We start from the raw sequence: 25,324 nt of genomic DNA on the forward strand, positions 1-25,324 counted from the left end.
ACTATTAAATCAATTTTTAAAACAAGTCAATCTATTAATTTTTCATTTTGGTTTATTCGTATTCGTGTTTATCCATATTGCAAGCGTTGTTTGTAAAGGAACATACACTGAAAAGTTAAATACTTAAGAGATAAACGTGAAAATAAATTGATAACATATGTATATGTTTTTGTATTAAGTGTCAATAGGTATTTTATTATTATAACTAATATCTCTTTTATTTGTACATATATCTCATCTGTGTCTGCTTATCTGAAGAGAGTAAGAATACATGATTAATGATGCTTGATTTGCAACAGGTACACGCTCCACATAAAAAAACACATGCCAACAGCAGAGTTCGTATACTGCTACGTTTCATGTTTCTGCCAACGATGTGTGGTCTGTGAATATGTATTATTATCGTACAGTTCCAAGGCTATACTCAGAGGGCCAAGATTAGATGCGTATTTGCGTAAAAGTTTGTTGAGTAAAAAAACTCCTGACTAAATTCGGATTACGCATCGTATGTAATTTCAATGCGTATTAGCCGTTATATACCACTCTGGATCAGCAGACGATTTATTTCATAAATCAATCTCTGGGTTAATGGCCGCCATCTTTCGAACTACTTTCAAAAGTACAACAACAACAATAACAGTAGAAGACAATTTTAATTGCGAAAAGTTGAAAAATTGAGTACATGTGTCACGGTTGTTGAGTGAAATAGTGTTATTTTCAACTGTGTATGAAGCATGTGAACTGGTAGTGGAATAACCGAATTGTTGGTGGAAATGGAATTTAGAAATATATCTAATAATTCGCCCCTTTCCAGTTTAGCGCCCCCTAGCGGTTAGCAGGTGATATCAAATCAAAGATGGCTGCCTATGGGGTCATAACCCATATGATATGAAGACATTGACAATCGATATATATACAGTAAAGTCGTTCGCTAAACACCATCAAAAAAGAATTAAACTCATCTACAAGGTAAATATGATTGTTTCTTCAATTATTCTTTTATAGTCAGCTGATTACATCTATTTAGTATAATCAAAATTGACGGTAGGCATCGGTGCGCTGTGTTGAAAAGAGCGGGTGGGGTAATGTAAATACATTACATATCGGTAGTTAATACATTGAAGTGTTAAATTTATGTTTGAAACAGCGTAAAAATATTTAATAAGTGAACTTTAACAATAATATGAATGTTTACCACCATAAATCAATCAATCATTATTTTAAAGTAATCCCATAAACACACAGGATGAAGTGCATTCATACCACTAAGCCTCTTAGGTTGAGTCAGTGCAACTGTAAATGCTGTAACAGGACTATTTCAGTGTCCGAAAGTATTTGATAAGTTGCATGTGTGTTTAAAATCTAGATAGAACATATAATAGTGTCACACAGCAATTAGTCACTGTCAGTGTGTTACAATGATATTACCAGTGTAATGGCAGAGGTAGTGTTCACCCATCAAGTGCCAAAGGTTACCAATTTGATTCTCTGTCAAGACAAGCCATAGTCAAGTAAAAAATAGTATTGTATGTATTTGTCTGAAAACAAATGAGCCAGAGTGTGGAGTCGCATAAATTGTTATTCTTTTTGCAGGATCTAAAATGTCGAAGAAACGTAAGCTCGGGGACGGCTCTACTAAAGATGTTCAGCTGTATTGTCTGTGCCGACAGAAGAATGACGAGAATGAAATGATGGTTGAATGTGACTTCTGCGATGGTTGGTTTCACCCACGTTGTGTTGACATGGATGAAGACGAGGCTGGTTATTTGTCTTCATGGAACTGCCCTGGTTGTATAGAGATCATGAATGAAAATCCAACATTGACTCGCAAAGGTAAACATTTTCTGTGAAGTGTTTAAATATATTTTGAAAATAGATCGGTTTTAAAATGTTAGCTTAGCATCTTTAGAAGTACTGACAGAATAGTGTACGGTTTGGATCCTTATCAGCTTGCACTTAAAGACACAAGCTGATCGGGATCGAAACTATTAACACTCACGCTAAGTCCATTTTCCTGTGACGCAGATTATATTATAATAACATTTAATATTATAGACAAGGAATGCATGTGCCTATTGGGATTAGTGCTTCAGTATAGATAAAGCAGATACTCCTGTACAGTGTATATTGCATGATTTAAAGCCAAAAAAACAGGCAGTATTATTAGTTGTACATATTATAAATCATGTAGCTATAAAGTCAAAATCTGGTCACTTTCGCTCAGATGATTGGTACAACGACTAAAGGAGTCTCGTTATGTGAAAGCCTATATTATTATGTATGTTTTTGACAATGTGAATCTTGATGAGACAGTGTGGATCAAAGCATTCATTGTTGGATTTCATGTAGCACTGGTCATATTTCATTCACTTGGCAACTTCTTTTGCAAATTAGCCATACCAAGCAAAAACTAATAATGAAAAAGTTGTAACTAGTTTTTTTCAAGATTCAAAATGCAGTCTTCGCAGGTGCCAAATTCTGTAATATTTAGATTCTATCTTCAAAATTATTTACCAGCAACTTATACATATACAAAGTCTCTGTAAGCATTTAACTTGAACAAAGTACTTTAATTAGTTAAATTTATTTATTACAGCTTTACTGGCTTTCCAAGGAAGAATTGCCCCAAAGAACGGCTGGGGTCAAGATTTCTATGTCACCGATATCGACGAGAAGGTCTTGGATGAGAAAGTCAAGACAAAACGACATAGAATTGAGGGATACAACCTTTTTCGAGAAGGCAAAGTATCAAAACTAAGTTGCGTGAAATCCGAATCCGGAAAATATATATATATTAAGGGTGTCGCTGTCCCTTCTATGAAGGATAAGGACTACCATGTCCATTTGTGTCTGAAAAATGGTGGTACCTCCATGAAGTGGGCAACTTGCACCTGTCCTGCTGGTAATGATGGACAGTGCAAACATGTTGTGGCCATTGTGTACTTGATAATTGACCTCCATAGACAAGGAGTGGAGAAAATTCCAGACATCCAAACTTGTACAGATAAATTACAAATGTGGCATGTGCGAAAACCCATTTCTGACGAACCACTTTTGTTTAGTGACATTAACTTTGTGAAACATGACCCTTTCAAAGTGGCAAAGAGAGAATTGTGTTCTACAGTGAGATATCACAATCCTGTACCGCACTTTGCAAAAGCTGTGTCAAGTACACAGATTGAAAAACTTGTATGACACTGGTGGGCTGAAATTGCCAGTTATAGAAACATTAAGGAGCAACAACTGTGAGCCAGTGTTACCAAAAGCCCAAAGTGATGCAAGTGACTTGAATGACATGCTCTTTGAGCGATTACAAGAAACAACCAGTACCTTCAGCAAAACTTGCCATGAATTCAGCGAAAATGAGAAGACATTCTATGAAGGACTTATCACCTGTGACATTAAGATGTCTAAAAACATTGAAAAACAAACACGGATGCAAAGCAAAAATGCTAAGTGGTTTTCTGAGCGCGAGTACAGAATAACATCTTCTACATTTGGAACATTTTGTAGAATGAAGTCAACAACTGATCCATGTAAAACATTTGACCAAAAAAAGGTGCACTTCACAAGTCGCAGTGTAAAACATGGGATCATGTATGAGAATGTTGCGTTTGCTAAATATGCACAACAGACAAATGTTACAGACAGTGCTGTAGGTCTGGTAGTGAATCCAAACATTCCATTTCTTGGTGCAAGTCCTGACCGAATAGTTCTGACAGAAGATAGGGTCATGAAGTTGGTAGAAGTGAAATGTCCATACAGTTTGTTTGATAGAAAAACTTCAATCCAGAAACAGATAAATAATAGATCATTCTATTTGAAAAAAGACAATGACAGAGTCAAGCTACATGAAAAGCATGACTATTACTTTCAGATTCAAGGACAGTTAAATATTTGTGGTATCGAAACATGTGACCTGGTTGTGTTTGTTCCCCCTGATGACATTATGATAGTTTGTGTGGAAAGGGACCAACACTTCTTCAACAGTGTCATGTTGCCTAAGCTGTCAGACATATGGTTCAACAAGTTACTGCCACACTTTGTTTCTTAATGCTTTCTGTAGTGTCAGTCTATGTTATTAGATGCATTCCTTTTATATTAGTGTATTATTTGAGTCGTGTTACAGGAAAAGGTACCTTAAGTAGATTGAAACCAGATAGAAAATCTCAGTCCGTTCTGAATCCAGTTTGCTATTCATCCAGTAAAGAATAGATGTTGAATCCTTATCAGACTGCACTTTTAAGCAAAGGCTGAACTATATTCAAACTTTACGTAATCTCCGTAAGGTCCCTTTTCCTGTGATATGGCTCATTACTTTACGTCAGGAATTACACAGCTCTCCTTACAGTGAAAATGGTCTTTAATTGAGTGGAGTTAGTCGGAATAATACTGCATGTTTGAAATGTTGTGGTTAAAAAAAACTGCCTTGTATAAAAATTGTAAAAATGTACTTTTATAGATCTGTAATATATGTTTATATCATATGTATTTTAACTGTTTGAATACAAATGGCATATATATCAGCATGACAAAATGTGTTTTCAGTTTAGTAAAGTTCTAGTTCACAAGTCATCTTAATTTAACCCTTTGCATGCTGGGAAATTTGCCGTCTGCTAAAATGTCGTCTGCGGAATTTCTAAAATTAGCATTTTCTTCGATTTTTTTCAAAGAATATTATCAGAATAGCAAACAGTTTGGATCCTGATAAGACGCCACGTTCTGTGGCGTCTCATCTGGATCCAAACTGTTTGCAAAGGCCTTCAAAATTCGGTTCAAAATTCGGTTCCCGCACTGAAAGGGTAAATGTGGTTAAAAAACTGCTGTCTCATGCTTGCTCATTATGTGTATAATATGTTGATATGTATTTTGAATGTTTCCATATGGAAATTCATGAATTAAAAGTGTAAAGTTTACTTCTGTTTTTACTTTTGATAAACATGAATGAAGAGTGACCATTCTCGTCTTAGATATAATGTCTGGTATAAATGGTGTCTGCTGAATTTCTACAGTTACAGGTTCTATATGATTTGAAAAACAAACGATCTTTGGCTTCCGATAAGTTCTATACACTAAGTTAATTTTCAAGTTTAACTTCAATGACTTCATTCATTACCAAATGGATCTTCCAGCACTAAAAGGGTTAAAATAAAATATAAACATATGAATTCAGGACTTTTCACAGTTTTCTGTATTAAATTTTCAATGATATTGTTTTTTTTTCTTCAGTAATCTTACTATAATTATATTTACACTTTAACACAATATTTAATACTGAACACACATATGAAATAACACTTGTTCAGTTTCTGCAAAATCACAAAGGCCGGCTTCCCATCTAGCGTGCCACAAAAGCCATTGTAAATTGTAACTGTTCAAACAAGTTTTCTGACAGAACCACAAAGAGGACCTTTTTATTTATTCTTAAATAAGCTACCAGTGAAATTGGCCAAGTGAGCACAAACCGTCCAAATTTTTTCCAACATTGGGCAAAGTGATATTGGGACTGTGTGTCTGAGTATTTCAAATTCTTTCACCTTTCTTATTGCTCGTTCCACATGCACTCGTACTGCGGCTATGTTCCTTGTCGCCGCAAGCTGTTGGGAGGTGAACTGAGCCTGGTTCTCAAGAAACGGGGGGATTGTTAACGATAGGTTTCTCTCCTTCAAATCCTCTTCAATATCAAAACCTTTGTCGGCCATGACTGAATCTCCCTCCTCCAGAATATCGTATAAGCCACAGTGCCTTACAATTTTTTTGTCACTGCATCTACCCGCATATAAACTTGAGATGAAAGTAATTTGGCCACTGGGTGCTATACCCACGAGTCCTTTGGCAGTGTTATGGTGTTTATAGGAGCTAAATGTTTCCCTTTGGCACACTGATGCTGACGGCTGTTCAATGAATATCTCTGTACAGTCAATAATGACTCGTGTGTCAGGGTAATCAGTCTGGAATGAAATGGGCATTGTTTTTCGCACCTGTTTGTGGGACGGCCAAATTGGTAGGCACCTTAACCTGTCAAACAGGAAAAGAATCCAGGTATTCACAATCTTCGAAATATGTCCTTCAGATAAGTTATACAAGTCTGCAATTACTTTCTCTGGAAGACCTTTTCGAAGGCGGACCAATGTGAGAAAAAGTTCCTCTAGGGGAGACAGAGATCTGGATGGCCCCCTCTTCGACACAAACTCATACGCTTTACCTTGAGAAGTATTTTCCGAACCAACATAGTACAAAAAGTTACATTCAGGCTGAAGGAAGTGAAAGAAAGCACACATAGCTGTGTATGAAGGGAAGCCTGTGTAATATCTGATGTCACTATCAGAAGAACAGAACCGCACAATCGTAAACTTTTCTTTAGATCTTGCATGCAGCAGGGCTTTGTGCTGCTTGAAGAGGTCCTCTTTGTGTGGTGAAGGGTCTGCTTCAATGTCTTGAAGGCTGTCATCTGTAGATGAAGATTGCTTACTAGTGTTCAAGGTATCTGGCGAAGGAGAAACATCCTGTATGTCACAGTCATCAATGACATAGTCCATATTGTCACTTGGTCCAGAGTATGAATGATCTATCATGAATGAACTGCCAGAGACACACCTTTGACCACTTTCTGTCACTTTCAGCGTCTTAGGTGTTTTGTCCCTGAATAGCTTTCTACGTGGAATTTTTGGCGTGACCCATGAAAATATTGTGGGCAGAGCGTCTTTTTTCAACCTTCTACGCACTTGTCCTGGCACAGCCACTTCATAACAAGTTCCCTCAAAATGAGCTGAACATATCCTTGTATGCTTGTTCAAATTAAAGTTCTTACCAATGTCTCTTCGAATGTTCTTTACCCATTTCTGTTTCAAACTTTCATCCTTGGGAAATGAATGGAAAGAAAGATCCTGCGAGGATTTCACTCTAGAGTCACTAGTACACAACGGCACACAGCAATGATGAGGCATCTGAAAAATAAACATAACAGACACTGTTATTGCCATTTTCAATGTTAAACTTAAGGGCCCGGAGAAAAAAATTCGGTTGGTCTGGAAAGCGGAAACAATCAATTTATTTTTTGGGGCCTATCATAAATGGAAAAAAAAAATTTAAAAAAAAAATCTGGAAATGCTTATCCTTTGAGAGCAACCAAACCAAAAATGAAAGTAAAAAAATTGCGACTCAGTTTTATCATATCCATTCATGAGAGGGAGGCAATAGAAGGTTAAACATCTCTTACCACTAGCACCGGCTTAAGCAGTATTCAATACTCAACACGAAGCGTTTTATATTCAGACGACCACACAGACTTTACATGTTTTAGTGTTTCCCTGATTTTAATAAAGTCAAAGAATGCATTCATGACATACTGTTCACATATGATAGTCGATACTGGAATTTCATTTAAAAATGATTGTCATCTATCAATGAGGATTCACATTTATTTAATATTAATATTTTTACATATAACATTTTATTTGGACGCTATTTTCAGCCTAAATCTACCTCATTTCAATGTACGTAGATATCAATGTGTTTACATTACCCCACCAAGTCTTTTCAACACAGCGCACGTCAATTTTGATGTAAGGACTTGATATTATCAGCTGGCATTAAGAAAAAACTGCAGAAACAAATATATTTACCTTTGTTGTGTTTGTTTCTCCTTTGATTATGTTTACGTTGTGAATTTAATGTATATTTATCGCTTTTCAATGCTTTCATATCATATGGGTCATGACCCCATAGGCAGCCATCTTTGTTTTGAAATCACCTCCTGACCGCTAGGGGCGCTAAACTGGAAAGTCGCGAATTGAATTCATCATCGTGTAGAATAATCATCAGCATCATTTCTGTGGAACATTGCACAATTCAAAAAACAAGTGTTTCATAGCTATGGTGCTTTTGACATAGTTCACTAACCATCAAGACTGAAATGATTCATGCACACAGGTAAAGTAAATAATTGAATTTGTGCAGAATGTTTATTTTTTACAAATTATTATTTAATTTGACCAATTTATTTTAGATTGATTGCACTGAAACTCAAAGTCTAAAGCTTAGTAAGACACTTAAGCCAGTTTTCTGAGAAGAAACAATACTTGTTCAGAGTATAGCAGGATCATGCGGCCTCTGGTTTATTTATTTGGCCTCGGCCTTTAACCTGGGTCGCTTTGATTTCAGGTGTTTAGCCCCCATATCAACAAGGCTCTCGACCCTATATGTAGTTATTCATATTGTTTAAAGATTTTGAGAACCCTCACTCGGTGCCAGAGGGGATAAAACAGGGACCTTCTTATAGCTAGATGAATGCATCAAATATGCCAGCAACACTTTATAATCAATAACTTTATAATTGATGATTCTGTTCTTTTAACTACATTACTCATTTACCAAAACAATGTGAAACACATTTTTATGCCCCCAAAGGAGGGCATATAGTGATCGCACTGTCCGTCTGTCTATCCATCACACTTTGCATTTAGGTTTCGAAAAAATGCTCATAACTTCTATGTCGCTTCAGATGTAACATTCATATTTGGTATGCATGTGTATATGGACAAGGCCTTCCCATACACACACAAATTTTGACCCCTTTGACCTTGAACTTAGGGTCGGCTTTTAGGTTTTGAAAAATGCTCATAACTTCTATTAAAGCGTTTATCAGGGGCGTATGTCATCCTACGGAGACAGCTCTTGTTTTTGCTACTGTCCTCTGCACAAACCATGATATATCTGCATATATGCCTCCAACCAAATCAGTAAAACTATTTGTCACTTAATTACAGTAAACTTATTGCATGTTAACTTTTCAACAATATATATATACATGTATATATAATTATATATAACAGATCTTGAAAAAAACTCACATCAAACTTCAAATTGTTTTAGTAAATTATAGGCTTTAATAGGTATTGTGACATTGACACCACTCATGCATGCGACTATACAATTATACAACTATGGAGCACATTATTTATGAGAAATTCCAATACATCAACATATTGTCTCAGATTTAAGGCAGATAATCTAGTGCTTTTATGCTGCCATTTTTACTATTACACATTTTTTCATTTTATGTTATGATGCATTGATCTTGTTTCTAAATTAACCAAGCAATCATGTTAAACTTTTGAAGAAAGATGTTGTCTGATAAATATAGAAAATATAATAACTACTGTCTACAAAGTGAACAAAATTCAGTTGAATATTGTGACCAACAAAGATTTTCCAAAGAGCAATTCAGATCATGATTTAAATTAAATACAAGTAATATGAAAGTCTGCCTATTGGATCCCAGTTAAGACTTATTTGTCAAATCTGCACATTAATTTTCCCTTAGCCATGTAGAATTGGGGATTAAATACCATCAAGTCATGTAAAAAGGAGCAGGGTATAGCACGCTGCTATTGATTTCTTGAGCTTTCACATGAATTTTACGGGTAATTTTCATACAACAAATGATATTATGTAGTGTAATGATAAAGCATTATGAGCACAAATTATATCTCTTACTAGTGGTGCAAAAATCATTTAAGTGTCACATTTCAAAAGAAAATTTATATAAAAAGGTATTATTAATTGTTAAAACGTTATAAAAGGTTATTTCAATACACTAAAGCATTTAATTACAAGAACAAGTGCATTTTATGTCCATTACAATACATGTAACAGTATTGGCATTGTATTTATCTGCATTTGATGTGCATTTAATACACTTAAAAATGCAGACAAGACACACTTCTAACAGAAACAAATGTATTTTTTTCTGCATTTTTCCAGCATTAATACTCTTCAAGTGTATTTTTTATCATCCCAAATACACTTTACCAGGAAAAAGGTATGTTAAAATGCATTTTTAGTTTGTTTTAAGTATATTTTCAAATGCATTAAGACACTCTTTTCTTTTGCAAAAAATGTTGAACAAAAACTTGAAAATATTTAATATACTAAAGTGTAGTAATAATTAAAGTTTTGTATGAGCATCAAAAACAGTGTCAAATTCATACCAGTGCCTATTTAGTAGCAGTAGGCCTTATATGGTCTACTTGTGGTAGAAATAATGCATTTTGTATAATACAACATACATAAATTAAAAAATATAGCTGCCCATACAGTTCAATACAATGTTCAATTAACTACACTATGCAAAGTTGAAATATGACATCAAGCTTGGAATAATCTTTTCAATAATGAATAATATGCTGTTTTAATTTATAAGTGAAATAGACACTTGCATATAAAAACTGATTTTAAATCAAAACTAAATGTTTAATTTGATTTTTAGCTCCACTGGCCAAAGGTCCTGTGTCCATCGTGCATCCATGCATAGACTTTTCCTTTAAACATCTTCTCCTAAACTACTGGTCCAAGTCTGATGAAATTTCTTAGGAATGTTGCTGGGGTGTACCTCTTTCAAATTTGTTCAAATTATGCCCCTGGGGTCAAATTTGACTCTGCCTTGGGGGTCACAAAATTGAAAATTTGCTTAAATAAGGCCTATTTTGTGAAAACTTTCAAAATCTCCCGTCCATAACCATTGGGCCTAGGGCTATCAAATTTGGTATGTAGAGACATCTAATAGTCCTCTACCAAATTTGTTCAAATTATACCCCTGGGGTCAAATTTGACCCTGCCCCGGGGTCACAAAATTGAACATATGCTTATATAGGGTATATTTTGTGAAAACTTTACAAATCTTCTCGTCCATAACCATTGGGCCTAGGGCTACCAAATTTGGTATGTAGTGGCATCTTATAGTCCTCTACCAAATTTGTTCAAATTATGCCCCTGGGGTCAAGTTTGACCCTGCCCCGAGGGTCACAAAATTGAACATATGCTTATATAAGGCCTATTTTGTGAAAACTTCAAAAAAATTCTTGTCAATAACAATCCGGCCTAGGGCTATCAAATTTGGTATATAGTGACATCTAATAGTCCTCTACCAAATTTGTTCAAATTTAATCCCTAGGGTCAAATTTGACCCTGCCCCGGGGGTCACAAAATGGAACATATGCTTATATAATGCCTATTTTGTGATAACTTAAAAAAAATCTTGTCCATAACCATTAGGCCTAGGGCTACACAATTTGGTATGTAGTGACATTGTATAGTCCTCTACTTAGTTTGTTCAAATTATGCCCCAGGGGTCAAATTTGACCCTGCCCTGGAGGCCACAAAATCAATTATATGCTTATATAGTGCCTATTTTGTGAAAATTTTAAAACTCTTCTTGTCCTTAACCATAAGGCATAGGGCTACCAAATTTGGTATGTAGTGACATGTTATAGTTCTCTACCAAGTTTGTTCAAATTATGCCTCTTGGGTCAAATTTGACCCTGCCCGGGGTCACAAAACTGAACATACGCTTATATGGGGCCTATTTTGTGAAAACTTTAAAAATCTTGTTGTCCATAACCATTGGGCCTAGGGCTACCAAATTTGGTATGTATTGACATCTAATAAACCTCTACCAAATTTGTTCAAATAATGCCTCTGGGGTCAACTTTGACCCTGCCCCGGGGGGGTCACAAAATTGAATAAACGCTTTTAAAGCGCCTATTTTGTGAAATCTTTTCAAATCTTCTTGTCGAAAACCATTTGGACTATGGCTACCAAATTTGGTATGCAGTAACATCTTATAGTCCTCTACCAAGTTTGTTCAAATTATGCCCTTTGGGTCAAATTTGATCCTGACCCGCAAGTCACAAAATTGAATATTATATACGCTTATATCTTTCTTATTTTGTGAAAACTTTAAAAATATTCTTGTCCTTAACTCTAGGACCTAGGGCTACCACATTTTGTATGTAGTGAGATAAAGTAGTCCTCTACAAAGTTTTCTCAAATTATGCCCCTGGGGTTAAATTTGACCCAGCCCAGAAGGTCACAAAAGTGTACATGTGCTTAAATAGGGCCTATATTTAAGTATTTGCACATGCAGAGAAATTTGTTTCAGCCTTTTTTTCAGCAGTGGAGTGATACAGGGCCATCATGGCCCTCTTGTTTAAATACTCTAAAAATGAAACCGTGTTCATGCTTGCATGAACACAGTTTATAAATGCTGTCAGAATTATAAAATATGCAATTACTATAAATACAAATGCCAGGGAAAAGTGCTTTTTGTACTAAAAAATTCGAATAAATATTACAATAATACATTTTGAATACTTTAGTATGTAATTAACAGTTTTTGTCTGAGAAAATCACTAAATTTTATATATTTATTCAAATTCACATAAATCATATTTCAAAAACACATCATTACTTCAAATCCTTTCACACAATACTGAAAAAAGCACAGTTTCTGATTGTTATTGATTCTTTATTAATTAATACATGTACCATTTTTTAATCTTGATGCATCCTCAATTGTATAATGCACATCTTAATCTGTTTTAACAATTATAATATAAAGATTAAGGCTGACTCAGTAAAATAATAATCCATGATTTCTGCAGTACTTGCAGACAAAATAGAAATACTGCTGTGATATTATCTATCTATCTTATGGGATATTAATTTGGCTTCAATAGAAAAAAATCAAAGCATACACATGTATAAAATGTGTATGTATATATTAGTTAAACTTAAATTGATTGACCATCGATAAAAGATATTATAATATATGTATGTATATATATATATATCCTTGTAAAACTAAAAATTAAATATGTATGTTTCTATTACATCATAAAGGACTTTTATTTTCAGACAAAGTACAGTGAAGCTTAAAACAGTATCCAATTGTAACAGTCAATTTTGGGAAAATCAACCTTATAATTATTTTCTGTGTTGGCTAATGTCATAATTGGTATAAAATGTATATTGAACTGGTAGTTCTCTTTATTTTAAATGATAACATTTGCTTGGTCAGCCATAATTGTCACAATCAAGTGGTCTTTTTACACTGTAGTTTTCTCACTGACTATGGGTTTGTTCTGAGAATGAGCCACACAAAGTATCGTTGGGGAGATGAGTTGTCAATTTTATGTTTATCAGTCTTTCATAATCCAGTATACCTGTAAAAAGGGAATTTGTAACTAATAATCACACAATATACACAATTAAAATTGTATGCATTTAGATTTATTTAGTACTGCACATTAATCATTTTCCAAAAATATGTAGCAACATTACATTATATAATGCTGCAATACTAAAGTAATTTACTAATTAAAGGTCGCTGATGTGTAATGGATGTGGTGTCCACCTAATGATCTGGAGGTCACTGGTTTGATCCCCAGTGTGGGAGCATTCTTAAGAAATCTCCAAGAGACACCCAAGTACTGGTTCTAGGCCCAGGAAACGAACTCAAGAGCATTTCACATGTCATGTACGTAGTTAGTACTTTAAATTTAATCGAACTAAAAAAGGGTTAAAACTAACAACTGAAACCCTTATTAATACATTTTATTTTTAATCAAGCAAATGTGGAAATTCATTAAAAATAATGAGTAAAATTTAAAAATTCTACTTTAAAGTAATCATGATAATTTAGATCATTTTCAGAATATTTAATGATGATAATGATACAATTATATATTCCCTAAATGATAAAAATAAAACATGTAATGTTAATTTATGAAAAAAAAAACGTTTTAATTTTATCAATATCATGGTAATTACAACTAGATACAGGCAATTAGATCAGAAACGTGCATTAATTATATTAACCCATTCATGCCTAGCGTCCTGAAAAAAAGGACATCGCAAACAGCGTAGACCCAGATGAGACGCCGCATAATGCGGCGTCTCATCTGGGTCTGCGCTGTTTGCTTAAAGAAATTTCTGTAAGAAATATTCTAAATATAGAAATAAATATACCAGACACCCCTACTTTTGGAAATAAATTGATCCAATTTAGAAGGATGGGTGAGTCCACTGGGCATAAATGGGTTAATGAACAACCCAGACATTTGTAGTGATTTATGGTCACTATTTCATTTGATTAACGTTCTATACATGACCTGTCATAAAAGGTATTTTTTAGCCAGTACTACAATCGGCAATGATAGTCTGTATTGCATACATATTCCAACGTCTATTATCGATTCGCTTCCTCAAACTGAACAAATATTTAATGTTTACATCGCGAAACGTAATGCATCCAGTTTCACTTTCGGTTTGGTTGGTTTTGTAAACACCGTAATTTCATCTTAAAAATTGGATGATAGGGTGATTAAATAATAATGGAAAAGTAAATCACTTGGATAATAGGTCAAAATGCAACACAAATGAACGTTAATAGTGCTCTTAATATAAAAGTTTCGGTAAAAAGTTTGGCGCTAGTTCAACGCGCATGTATACAGCCTCATAACAATAGACTGACAACCTTTTGGGTAGTAAAGTAGTAATACAAGGCAATATGGCGACCGTTAGCCACGAGGCCTATCTTACGGAGGAATCCGAGATAGCCGATGTATCACGATTGGTTTTATACATGCATTTAAATTCATGTAAACATGACTGGTTTCCGTCATTGTGTCCACACCGGTAAAAAGTGACATCACCATCTATGTATAGAATGTGGTTCCCGACCTAGCAGTCAGAACGATATCATTTCATGTTGGCCCACGATAAAGGCCGATGTTGACACAACGCTGCATTGTTGTGAATCGCTATACGCTTATTGTGAAAACAGTTGACATCACATTCGATAAAACCCGAATCGTCCAAGTTCAGGCATATATTTTTTGGTATCAGTTCATCTCTTGTGTGGCACTATGGAAAACCCTTTTACCTTCAAACACTTTTTAAATGGCGCCAAAATACACATATAATAAACAAGTTTTGTGGGTCAAGCTTAGAATATTCTTATCGTGGCTGCACAGTGTGTGCTAAACAGTGTCTTGCCAAATCAAGCCGAAAAAAGAGATTAATGGCTGCTTATAAGCCAAGGGCAAAAAAAAACATAAATTTAAAACAAAAGTGGTTGCTTTCTTGTGTACAAGACTGCTTGTTATAGCGAGTTAACATTACATGTACAGTTTATTATTAATTCTGATCCTTTGAACATAAATACTCCTTAAAGTGATCGGATTTTGATTTTTACTCTTCAATTAAAAATTTCATGAGTGAAATACCCCTCGGCTGAAAAAAATATCTGGAGCTCTGGCTATTCTGTTCATAATGAGTCGTAAATTAGTCGATATATTATCGGGTATTACAGCCATAAATCACTGCATGTTATTGGCAAGTTACTCGCTGCGTCTGAAACATATCAAACATCTGAATTGAAACAGGAAATTCGATTGTTTGCAACTATCATTAATGCAATATATACGCAGAAATAATGAATTTTCATTTTTATGACAATTTTATGTTCTCCTTAGATACTTCTGTTTTAAGAGATTTGATTTAATGTTTTCTCGAAATGAACTGATATATCTGGAGAACACAAGTGAAAACCAAAACGCGTAGTATTTGTGCTAAATGTACAGCTAAATGTTGCCAAAATAATTTCATCAATTTCTTTTTTTATTGAGAACATTGCCAATGAGATTTAAAATGGTTGCAAAAATACATGCTTCTTCGTGCAGTTTAATGGCATTATATCACAAACTGAAATCTTAACAAACTTTTTATTCCGATTTCTTTTTTTACAATACAGACTCTATATTATGGTGGACTGCATTTGTTGCTATAGCTTTTGAATCTTGACAGCCTAAATATTTTATAAAATTTTATAAAGTTTTTCTTCAAAATAAAACTATTCATGATTAATAACGATATAAACCTGAAAATGTAAATAACACTTAGAAAACACGACACTGAACACATGAAACGGTTCCGATGCCTACATCAAATACGTTTAATATGTTAACCTCGAATGAAGAGAAAAATTCATTTTCATTGTCAGTATATGTCTATATGTTTACCTCGATTCCACATGTTTGACAAACACTCGGAATGATCGTAACGTATGCACGATTTTAATCATTTTTCGGGATACATTAATTATATTTGGTTTCAGGCTTCTATAATACTATTCTGTTAAGACTATCGTATTCAAAATTATTTTAAAATAAATCAGGCAATTCATCGCTAATAATGATTTTAGCATAAAAGTAAACAAAAGATTTTATCTAAATTTTGTATTTCATTTTACAGTAATAACCTTTAGATCTGTAATTAAATACTAAATTTGATTGAAGTAGCAATAAAAAGATGCATTGAATCGTTGGTAAAAGTCTTAGAAAACGTTAAATATCGTAATTGAGTTAATATATACCAGAGGATGAAAAGTTGTCTGTTTTTAATCGGTTTTGATCTCAATAACCCTATTCTAATAATTATTGAGTTCCTACAGACTTTTGAACAGTTTCATTGTTCAGGCGCATTGTTTACAATAGAAAAATAAAAAGTACATTTGAAAACCTGGAACTTCGTTACTTTATTAGGTTTGAACAGTTTATTTTTGAATACGTGTTCCCATGAACCATTTGTGTCTTATCTAAGAAAATAGTATAGAGAACCATCACGGTTATGCATTAAATTATTCAAAGATTTTAAATGCATTGAATTTTAGAACTTGTTATACAGAGATATTCCAGCAATGAAAACAATGCCTTCTGTAGCAGTAGATGTTCGGGTATATTTACGAACATACAAATTGACTTAGGGTGTGTATTTGTATTTCCAGCTGAACACCTCAAGGACAAATTTCTTGACGGAATATAAGAATTATCTTATAAACGCACTTGCGACATAAGTGTAAAATAATCTCAGAGTCTCATATAAATAGTGTTGATACGTAAAAGCATTTTACCGCCAAATCTTTCATGTAACTTAAAGTCTAACGAATGATCCAACACTCTGTTGTATTAACTTCCAAATCTGATAACAGCGAACTTCTTCTTCTGTACAACCCACACTTGCCCTTACAGTTTTCCCAACATTGTTTTCCAAATCAGCTATATACTTTCCATAAGGGGTTTTTGGTCGGTTTTTGTATTCTTGGACGATGTTTTTCATAGTCAGCTTGCTAGATGGAGCTTTGGTGGACAATTTAAAACGGTGCGCGAGAAAATATCCTTGTTGATGGTGCCGCAGCAGTTATCACTCCTAATTGAGGTTTTTCTCAAAGCCAGCTGCATTCTTAAAGGGCGGTAGTTGCAACAGAAAACCAGGTCATCTGCATATGATAGAGTAGAACTATATAGAATATAATTAAATATAATATAAAAGAATACAACTAAACAGTTTAAGGGCATCTCTAGATTGCTATCCTTTGTGGGGATCTTTGATAGGTTGGTCTCTGCCTCCCACGTGTAATTATGTCAGTAATTCATGTGCCATTTGCATGCATTTACGGAATACACAATACCAAAAAGAACTAATCAGCAATAAATTGATGAAAACTAATAGAAAGTGTCCTCAGTTATCGATATCCTGTAATCGCATGTCCTTATATCTTATATCTTAAATCGTAGACCGAAAAGACAATTTATTGAAGATCTACTTTTATCACGTGGTGTTATAAACTTTTCCCAATTTATTCTGTTTTCCATATAATACCAAATGACGTATGCGTAAGGACTGATATACAATGCTTTAGGCATTCGTGGTGCTTAAAGAAAATACGACATAAATTTAATAATTAAGAAATTCACTTTTACCGATTTTACCAAGTATGTTATATTTAAGAACAATTATTGTGTGTTCTTGTTAATGAACTTCAATTAATGGTTATCATAATTGCAATCATAAAATAATTATGGAAACCTTATTTTAAAGACGGTAGGTATTTGCACAATGAACGCTTGTTCCAGATTCCAAAACAACTTCCTGTTATGTGCGCTGAGATATAGACAGCAGTTAAATATATTATGTACCTTCCTCAAAACAGATTATAACAGTTGTGTCGCCTTTTTTCATATGTGGCTACAATTTTTCGGTAGTTATTATAATGTTCATTTTGTAAAAGATACTATAACTTTGTTGTTGATGAAACCAAAATTTCTTTGGATATAATAATATATTTCTTTCTGAATAGATTGGTGGGTCGAGTGTAACAACATTCTATACATTGAACATTTTATACAAATATCATAGGCAGGTGATTAGATGTAAATACTTTGACCCGAATAAATAAGAAGTGAATGCAAACAAAATACAGATATGACAATACGGTTCTTAGTCGAAGTCGAACGATATTGAATGCCATGACAAGAAGGACTCGCTTGTCTAATTTGTTTCCATTATCAATTTCAGTAAGTCGGCGATACAATAGGCGCTGTGCCAGATGCTAGGTCTTTTATGAATATAACACTTTATTAGTGAGTGCCAAAATACAATTAAATAATGCAACGCTCTGTGATCTAAATTCACCATATATACCATGTTTATTTTTAAAAAAGTCACGGTGAATTTGACACTTGTTAGAAATTATTCTGAAACACACACTACAAATGTTACGCAAAGAATTGAAGCTAAGAGGCGGGCGATTTAACAGCTAAAATAACATTTATTGAATGTTGTGACAATGTGTATATGGAATTTACTAACGGCCAAGTTGGATAATCAGCCGGATTGCCTACAATTTTACATATTTAAATCGTGTCAGGTCTTCAAATATAAAATCGGCCAAGTTCAAAAAGCAGCCAACACTTCTGAATTATTGCTATTTAGTTATCCAAATTGTCCAATTAGCATTGTCCACTCTTTAACGCAACTAATTTTTAGTGTATCTTCGTCAATGTAATTCTATGCCAAACTGTTTTCTACAAATTATTAAATATTTTAAACATGCGTCTTTTTGTTACAGTTGAATTTTGGATGTTGTCTTAATTAAAATAATCTCAATTACTTTTGCAGCATATAAAGCAATAGATACTCTTACTTAAAGGTATTAGAGAAGATACTGGTTTAAAAAGATGTTGTATTGTTTCATTACAATTCCTTATTGTGATTAAAGTACATGTTATGTGCGTCAGTAACATTTTGTCTTGTAATACAATGTGAAGTGTAACACAATAACTACGGAGAAGTTTTAATAGGAAGTTTCAATGTGATCGCACTTACGGGAAATGTATAAAGCAAGGCTAGACATGAATTATTTTGTTCTTATACATTGTATGTTGCAAGTCACTATACCTTATAACATGTACATATGAATAACATTTTTTTCTTAACGATAAAATAGCTTTTTCTTCTGGTTAATGTTATCCGTTACATAGATAACAATATTACTGTTACATATTTGTTTGCAAAAGCAAAAATTGATAGTTCAATACTGAAACAATACTCAAACGAGCCAGCTTCACTCCCCATTACAACATCTGCACGATGTCTAACCAAAAAGCAAACATGATTGATTATGTAAAAAAAGGCATCTATGTGAATTAATCATCACCATTGTTCATTTCCCCGCTTCAGAAGAGTCTGATCTGGTAACGAATTGCGATTATTTTAATAATGGATTCAGTTGTTCTTAATCAACAAGCATTAACAATACACGATTGTAGTCACGCGCTGGAAGAACACATTGTTTCGGATGCTAAAACAAACATTAACCGAGAGTTCACTCTTTCGGATAGCTCAGGAACAGAACACAGCGACCATGCGGATAAGATTACCTCAATAAACTAAAACATTAATATTCTGTTTGGTATGCGGCATACTCAAACACACAAAGCAATAGCTTCTAAGCTGACTATATAAATGTTAACAGTCAATTAATTGTAACTATAATATTGAGCATTTTCAACAACTATAAACTAATAAAATCAAAATAGAAGTTTTGCATTATTCCTATTTCATTTGCGAAATATGTGTCAATGCGTGTACACATTATAAATGAATTGTATTTAACATCACCATAATTCATTCTTTAAAATATTAAACAAGGCTACACACCGCTTTTAAGGCCGCGACAGCGATAAACCCGTTAGAAAATCATAAGTAAAGAAGATAATGTGCACGTAAGCACTATTTTAATTGTTAGCATTAGAAGGAATGTCATATTAGAGTCGTTGATAATTTAAACGAATGTTTATAAAAAGGCTTCTATTTGTACTACACTGTTAAACAAGAGATCAAACTATGACACTATCCTTTAATATGTAAATTGCGAGCTTCGTTCGCAAGTTGTTTAGGAAACGTATAAAGACAAACGTTTCATGGATTTTTTGTTCGAAACAATTGTCCTTTAACCACCCCACCCGCTCCCTCCCAACAGTTTTCTCTCTTGCAGTTTATTTCATTGGAAGTTAGTCATGCGACTGAGAAAACTGATCGAATGGAGCATATTGAAGTTTTGGGTGAAAAAAGCTTATATAGGCTTGAGATAAATAAAACCCAACACTCTTCAGAAAGCAATGCTTAATATTTTACAGCAATTGATTGTTTTTATTTTGAGATTTGTTTTCCTTAGTTTAAAAAAAGCTTCAGATTAAGCCATTTAACCGTATGCTTGATTTATATGCAGATATTGAGGTTCTCAATTTATGGACATCAGTTGGGGTTCTATTTCGAGACAGACTAAAGCGCTAGAAACTGCATTACCCACTCATCACCTTTTATAAAACGCAATATTCGGACAAAATTTCTAAAACAACTATTCTTCAAAATTATCTGCCCACTCCGGTGAAAACAAAAACCATGCGACAATTTAACAAATTGCCTGGAAACCGGTTCATTTTTGAAGTCTTATTAACGAATATCTTAAACCAACGGTAGCTGGACTTATCCATTTGTGATAAAATTTATGTGCAAGCTGGAGTGACAACTTTTCATAAAATACGACCGTTTAAAGGTTTGCGTACAATTATATGTGGATGATATAATTATATGATTATGAAAAAATGGATAATGATCCGACAAAAGTATGTATTAGTTAAAGCTTGCAAGGGTGATATCAAAAACTTTGATATTTTACTTGGTAAACGACCTTGAACCATAATTAGGAAGTGTTCCAGCTGGTTAAATTACTTTCCGAAATGTTAGACTAAAATATTGGGGCAAAGATTGATGATAAAATAATATCACCTAGTAAAATAGTTGAGACATTGTCTCTTACTTTCACTTACAATAAAATATCAGTCGCGTGTCTATTTTTTAACCAATCCGATTAGATTCTTTATTTATACACAATTTAAGGATGACTGTTTCATATATAATAATTATGTTAAAATATTGGATCTCTTTGTATAATGTTTAAGTAAAGCATTTCTTAACCAAGATGAGCAAAACTGAATCACATTTGATAAGGCCCCTCAAGTTTAATAATGTTCATTTTAGTAAGCAGTTATCACGATCAAGATAGGTCAAGCGCGTGCAACCGATATGAGGACAAGTTTTGTAACATATCAACGTACTGTAAATACATTTTTGACATTTCAGCATGTTGTTCCGCGAATGTATTGGATTTATCTTTATATCAGCGACAGGTAGTGTACTAAACTATGTGTGTTTAGAAAACCATCATTTGTAAACAGTGTAATCGAAACCATGGCAAGACTCTTTAAAAGAGTTAACTCTATAATGGTAAGCTTTGCTGTTGGAATGGTCATTTCGTATTTGAACATAAAATAGGTCATCACTTTCGATCTTTGAAACCATACTAAATGAGATTGCAATACTGCTGTAAGATAAGGTATACACAACACAGTTTGTGTTTATTATATTAAGTTTATAATTGAACTGTTGCATTAAATTATTTTTTTTATACATTTGCTTAAAAACGATACCAAGAGTTCGCTATTATCTACGATCAACTGAACGTGCATGTGATAGCTTTACATGAAGACACCTGTTGAATTTGGAATGTTAAATGGTCGTTGCCCCTGGCGATTGTAACGTTATAATCGATCAAAATTATACCTCGAAAACGTTTTTACCTAATATCATACTGGTAACTTTATTGATTTCAGCTTATTGCGTAATCATGGTTATAGGAATGATAGGAAGGCGCCTATAAATTTTTAAGTTCTCCATTCAAATTCTCAGTTCAATGGCAAAGAACCCATAACTATGTTAATTTGGCCTTATGTCGATGGCATACATATTTCGCATGCATCTTGTGTTGATATATGACGGGTCTCGGTTGTGATCAATGCCTGCTGTCGCACGATGCCAATAACTGATTCTTGAAGAGAACATCTTCCGCAAATGAAAACTAAATCTACAGTGTAAACTTGTTTGATATCAAAGCCAAAGTGCAAGCAAAATAAAGTTTCATGTAGATATTGTATATTTTATTATACCTTTATGGTTCGTTTATTTTGTTTTCGATAGACAAAGCCAAAATATTTTTATCAGCCTTTGCATAAATTCCATTTAACTTTGTTATCAAAATAGTCCAGTCAAATTCATAATAATAATTATTGAAGATGTGAGGTATAATAAGAATACATCCACTACGAAAATAAGTCCGTCCGTCCAATAGCCGGTCGAGGGCATACGTTTTTGTCAAATATAAATAAATCAATAGAACATTTTATTGCCAAACCAGGGCGTGAACGCTCACTAACATGATCGTGCTTGTATTTATTTCAAAATAACCTTAACAAATATTTACCCATTTTAGGCGATGTGTCGCAAAAAGGAACCCGCTGCATTCAATACTTTTACATAAGACGTATACAAGGTGTTTTGCTCAGATCAGTCAAACGTCGTACTTTTAGTTCCAATGTCAAAAGCCCTACATATGTTTCCTGCATACATTTCTACATATGTCGGGAATTCAGCACATTCGGCAGTAACGGTTCCATCGATAAATTTTACCCCTCGTTATAGTTGTTCCCAACGCGACTATTGCTGTTTTGATGTCGGAATGATATGGGCTTGATAAATATATGAAAACATTTTCTTTGTTATTTAAGCACTGGCGCAATTTACAATTTGCCATAACGGATGGATTCCCTTCCAAGGTTCTTGCTACCTTTTCCACTCTTGTTATATCCCATTTGTGACAGCAGAGGTACGGATTGCTTCAACAACGGACACGAAATGTATCCAAGGGAAACTTTGTCAGATATAATGAGACAAATATTGATAATAGTTCAAATGTGGTTCCACTTAAAAAACCGGAATGTGTTTGTAATAAGCAAATTAATAATATTAATATGGTGTTCAGTTTGTTACTGACAACATGCGTTTGAGATTAATTAAAACATAAACCAAACTCTGGATTGTATACAGGTTAAGGCAATAAGTTTTTACTTCAACAATATTTGTTATTTGCTAGTAATTATTCTTAACGGGTTCAGATGCATTTGTCAAGTAAAATCATTTTAAACCAAATATACAATAATTCAATATCAGTGAAACTATAATAAACATAAAGGCATGTAGGTTAAAACCTATTGAATTGAGAATGAGATCATGGTGTCATATTTTGAATGTTATCATAAATAAATGATAATATGTGGAATTAAAACTTAAATATACCATAACACTATTGAATGTGGTTGATTCCGAATTTACAATTAAAGGCATACTGCGAACAACATCTGAGAAGCCATCTTGTTCATGTAAAAACCGCTGCGGAAAACGACTTCCTTAAAGAACAGATGGATAGGCTGAAAAGTAAGGAGCATATATCTTTCAAAAGGCAAGCCTCGTTTTTATCTTCATTTAGATGACTCGTTTAATAAATTTAATACAAAACGACCACTCATGCAAGATCCTATGTATATAAGTTACACATACACGTACATGTAAAGGGGGGGGGGACTAAACGAATCTATGACTAAAATATGTTTTATATTGGTCCTTCTGCACTTTTCAAGGCGGCAAATTGTTAACATGACCTTAATTATTTTATAACGATAACTTCTCGTTCACTTATGTAAAGCTTATTTTAAGTTATGTATTATCAATTTGTAAAATGACTATTTTGAAGAGTATAGACATATCACAGAAATAAAAAAGTATAGATTCTATTGTTGGTATATATCGACCACAGCCCAGTATTGGTGGGTCGGAATATCTGAGAAAGACGTGAAAGGTAAATGGAAATGGTATCCAAGTAAGGAGGACATCACTTTTGGCGTTATATAATGTCAAACAAAATGCTTTTGATATGAAAAGGACATATTGTAAGTTCATTTCCATGCATACGAGCAACACAATCCTTACGTTATCAGCTTCAGATTATTTTCTCTTTAATAATGGCTATTGCGCTTCATATACAGATCACTTTTAAGTCCCACGGAATAAATTTTTTTCCTTGTTCTTTTACATTTACTTCAATTACAACAAATCAACACATAGTCAGGTTTGTACGATAAATTGTTGAGGTTCACATTTAACGATAACAGAAGTCCCCACTATGATCTATAAACATATAAACATGATAGCTCAAACGCAAGGCCCTGCATTGAGTAATTAAACTGGAACAAAATTGAAAACGTTTCTCATTTATTATAGTTAGATTTTATTTTAGTGCAATAATATTATTTTGTCTACGTGAAAATTTTATTAACAAAAATTGACAAAGAGTAAGGTTTTGGCGCCATTAAATGGCTTTTAAATCCCCAAAATTGTTTTGACCATCAATGTGCTGTGACCGCAGATGTATTCATTTTCGAACTCTTTTTCAATTTAATTATATTGTGATTAGCTTGTAAATGTGCAATAAAAGTGAATAGCTCTGAGCTTATCTTAGGTTTGGCGTCCAACGAACCGGTTTAACCAACGGCACTATATGCATTTTCCGTTTCAGTTTTATATATTGGTGCATGTTTTATATATACACTTGTTATCTGGTCATTTTGTCGCCCTGAAAATAAAGAAGTGAAGAAACTGCATATTGACTTTATTTAAATTGGTAATAAAGTTTATTCCTTTTCAGACAGTTTTTTATTGCTGACAAAACAAACATCAGTATACAAAAATGTGTATGTAAAATGTAAAACTTACATAAAAAATCAATGGATCAATAGGCTAAGTTTAATTTTATTATTTACATTGAAGTGATTTATCCCCGGTAGCGTGTTGGTGTTTCGTTCGTATATAATTAATGGTCTTTGGATGTCTTAATTTATTTTGGAATGCATACCAAAACCCTCCAAATAAAGTAAAAATACGATTGATTCGGCAACAAAAACTCACTGAAAAGGCATAAACTTTAATACCAATTTAAACAAAGTCAATTTATCTTTATTATTTTTTTGTTTATTTGTATTCGTGTTTAGCAATATCATAAGCGTGTTTTGTGCAGGAACATACAGTGAAAATGTACATGCTTAAGAGATAAATGTGAAAATAAATTCAAAAATATGCATATGTCTTTGTTTGTAGTGTTAATAGGTATTACATTATTGTGTCTCATATCACTTTTATTTGTTTATATATCTCACCTTTGTGTGCTTATCTTAAGAGAATTAGAATACAT

General features: G+C 33.5%; 1 protein-coding gene across 1 annotated transcript; it reads right to left on the minus strand.

Moving 5' to 3' along the window:
* Positions 1 to 5,132: 5,132 nt before the first annotated feature.
* Positions 5,133 to 7,796, minus strand: LOC127834965 (uncharacterized). The gene is made up of 2 exons (XM_052361124.1): positions 7,626 to 7,796; positions 5,133 to 6,947 (listed from the first exon to the last, which is right to left on the minus strand). The coding sequence occupies exon 2, from the start codon at positions 6,945 to 6,947 to the stop codon at positions 5,415 to 5,417; it is 1,533 nt and encodes a 510-aa protein (XP_052217084.1). The 5' UTR covers positions 7,626 to 7,796; the 3' UTR covers positions 5,133 to 5,414.
* Between the last annotated feature and the right edge of the window lie 17,528 nt (positions 7,797 to 25,324).

The sequence above is a fragment of the Dreissena polymorpha genome, chromosome 6, assembly GCF_020536995.1.
Source record: "Dreissena polymorpha isolate Duluth1 chromosome 6, UMN_Dpol_1.0, whole genome shotgun sequence".
Taxonomy (NCBI): domain Eukaryota; kingdom Metazoa; phylum Mollusca; class Bivalvia; order Myida; family Dreissenidae; genus Dreissena; species Dreissena polymorpha.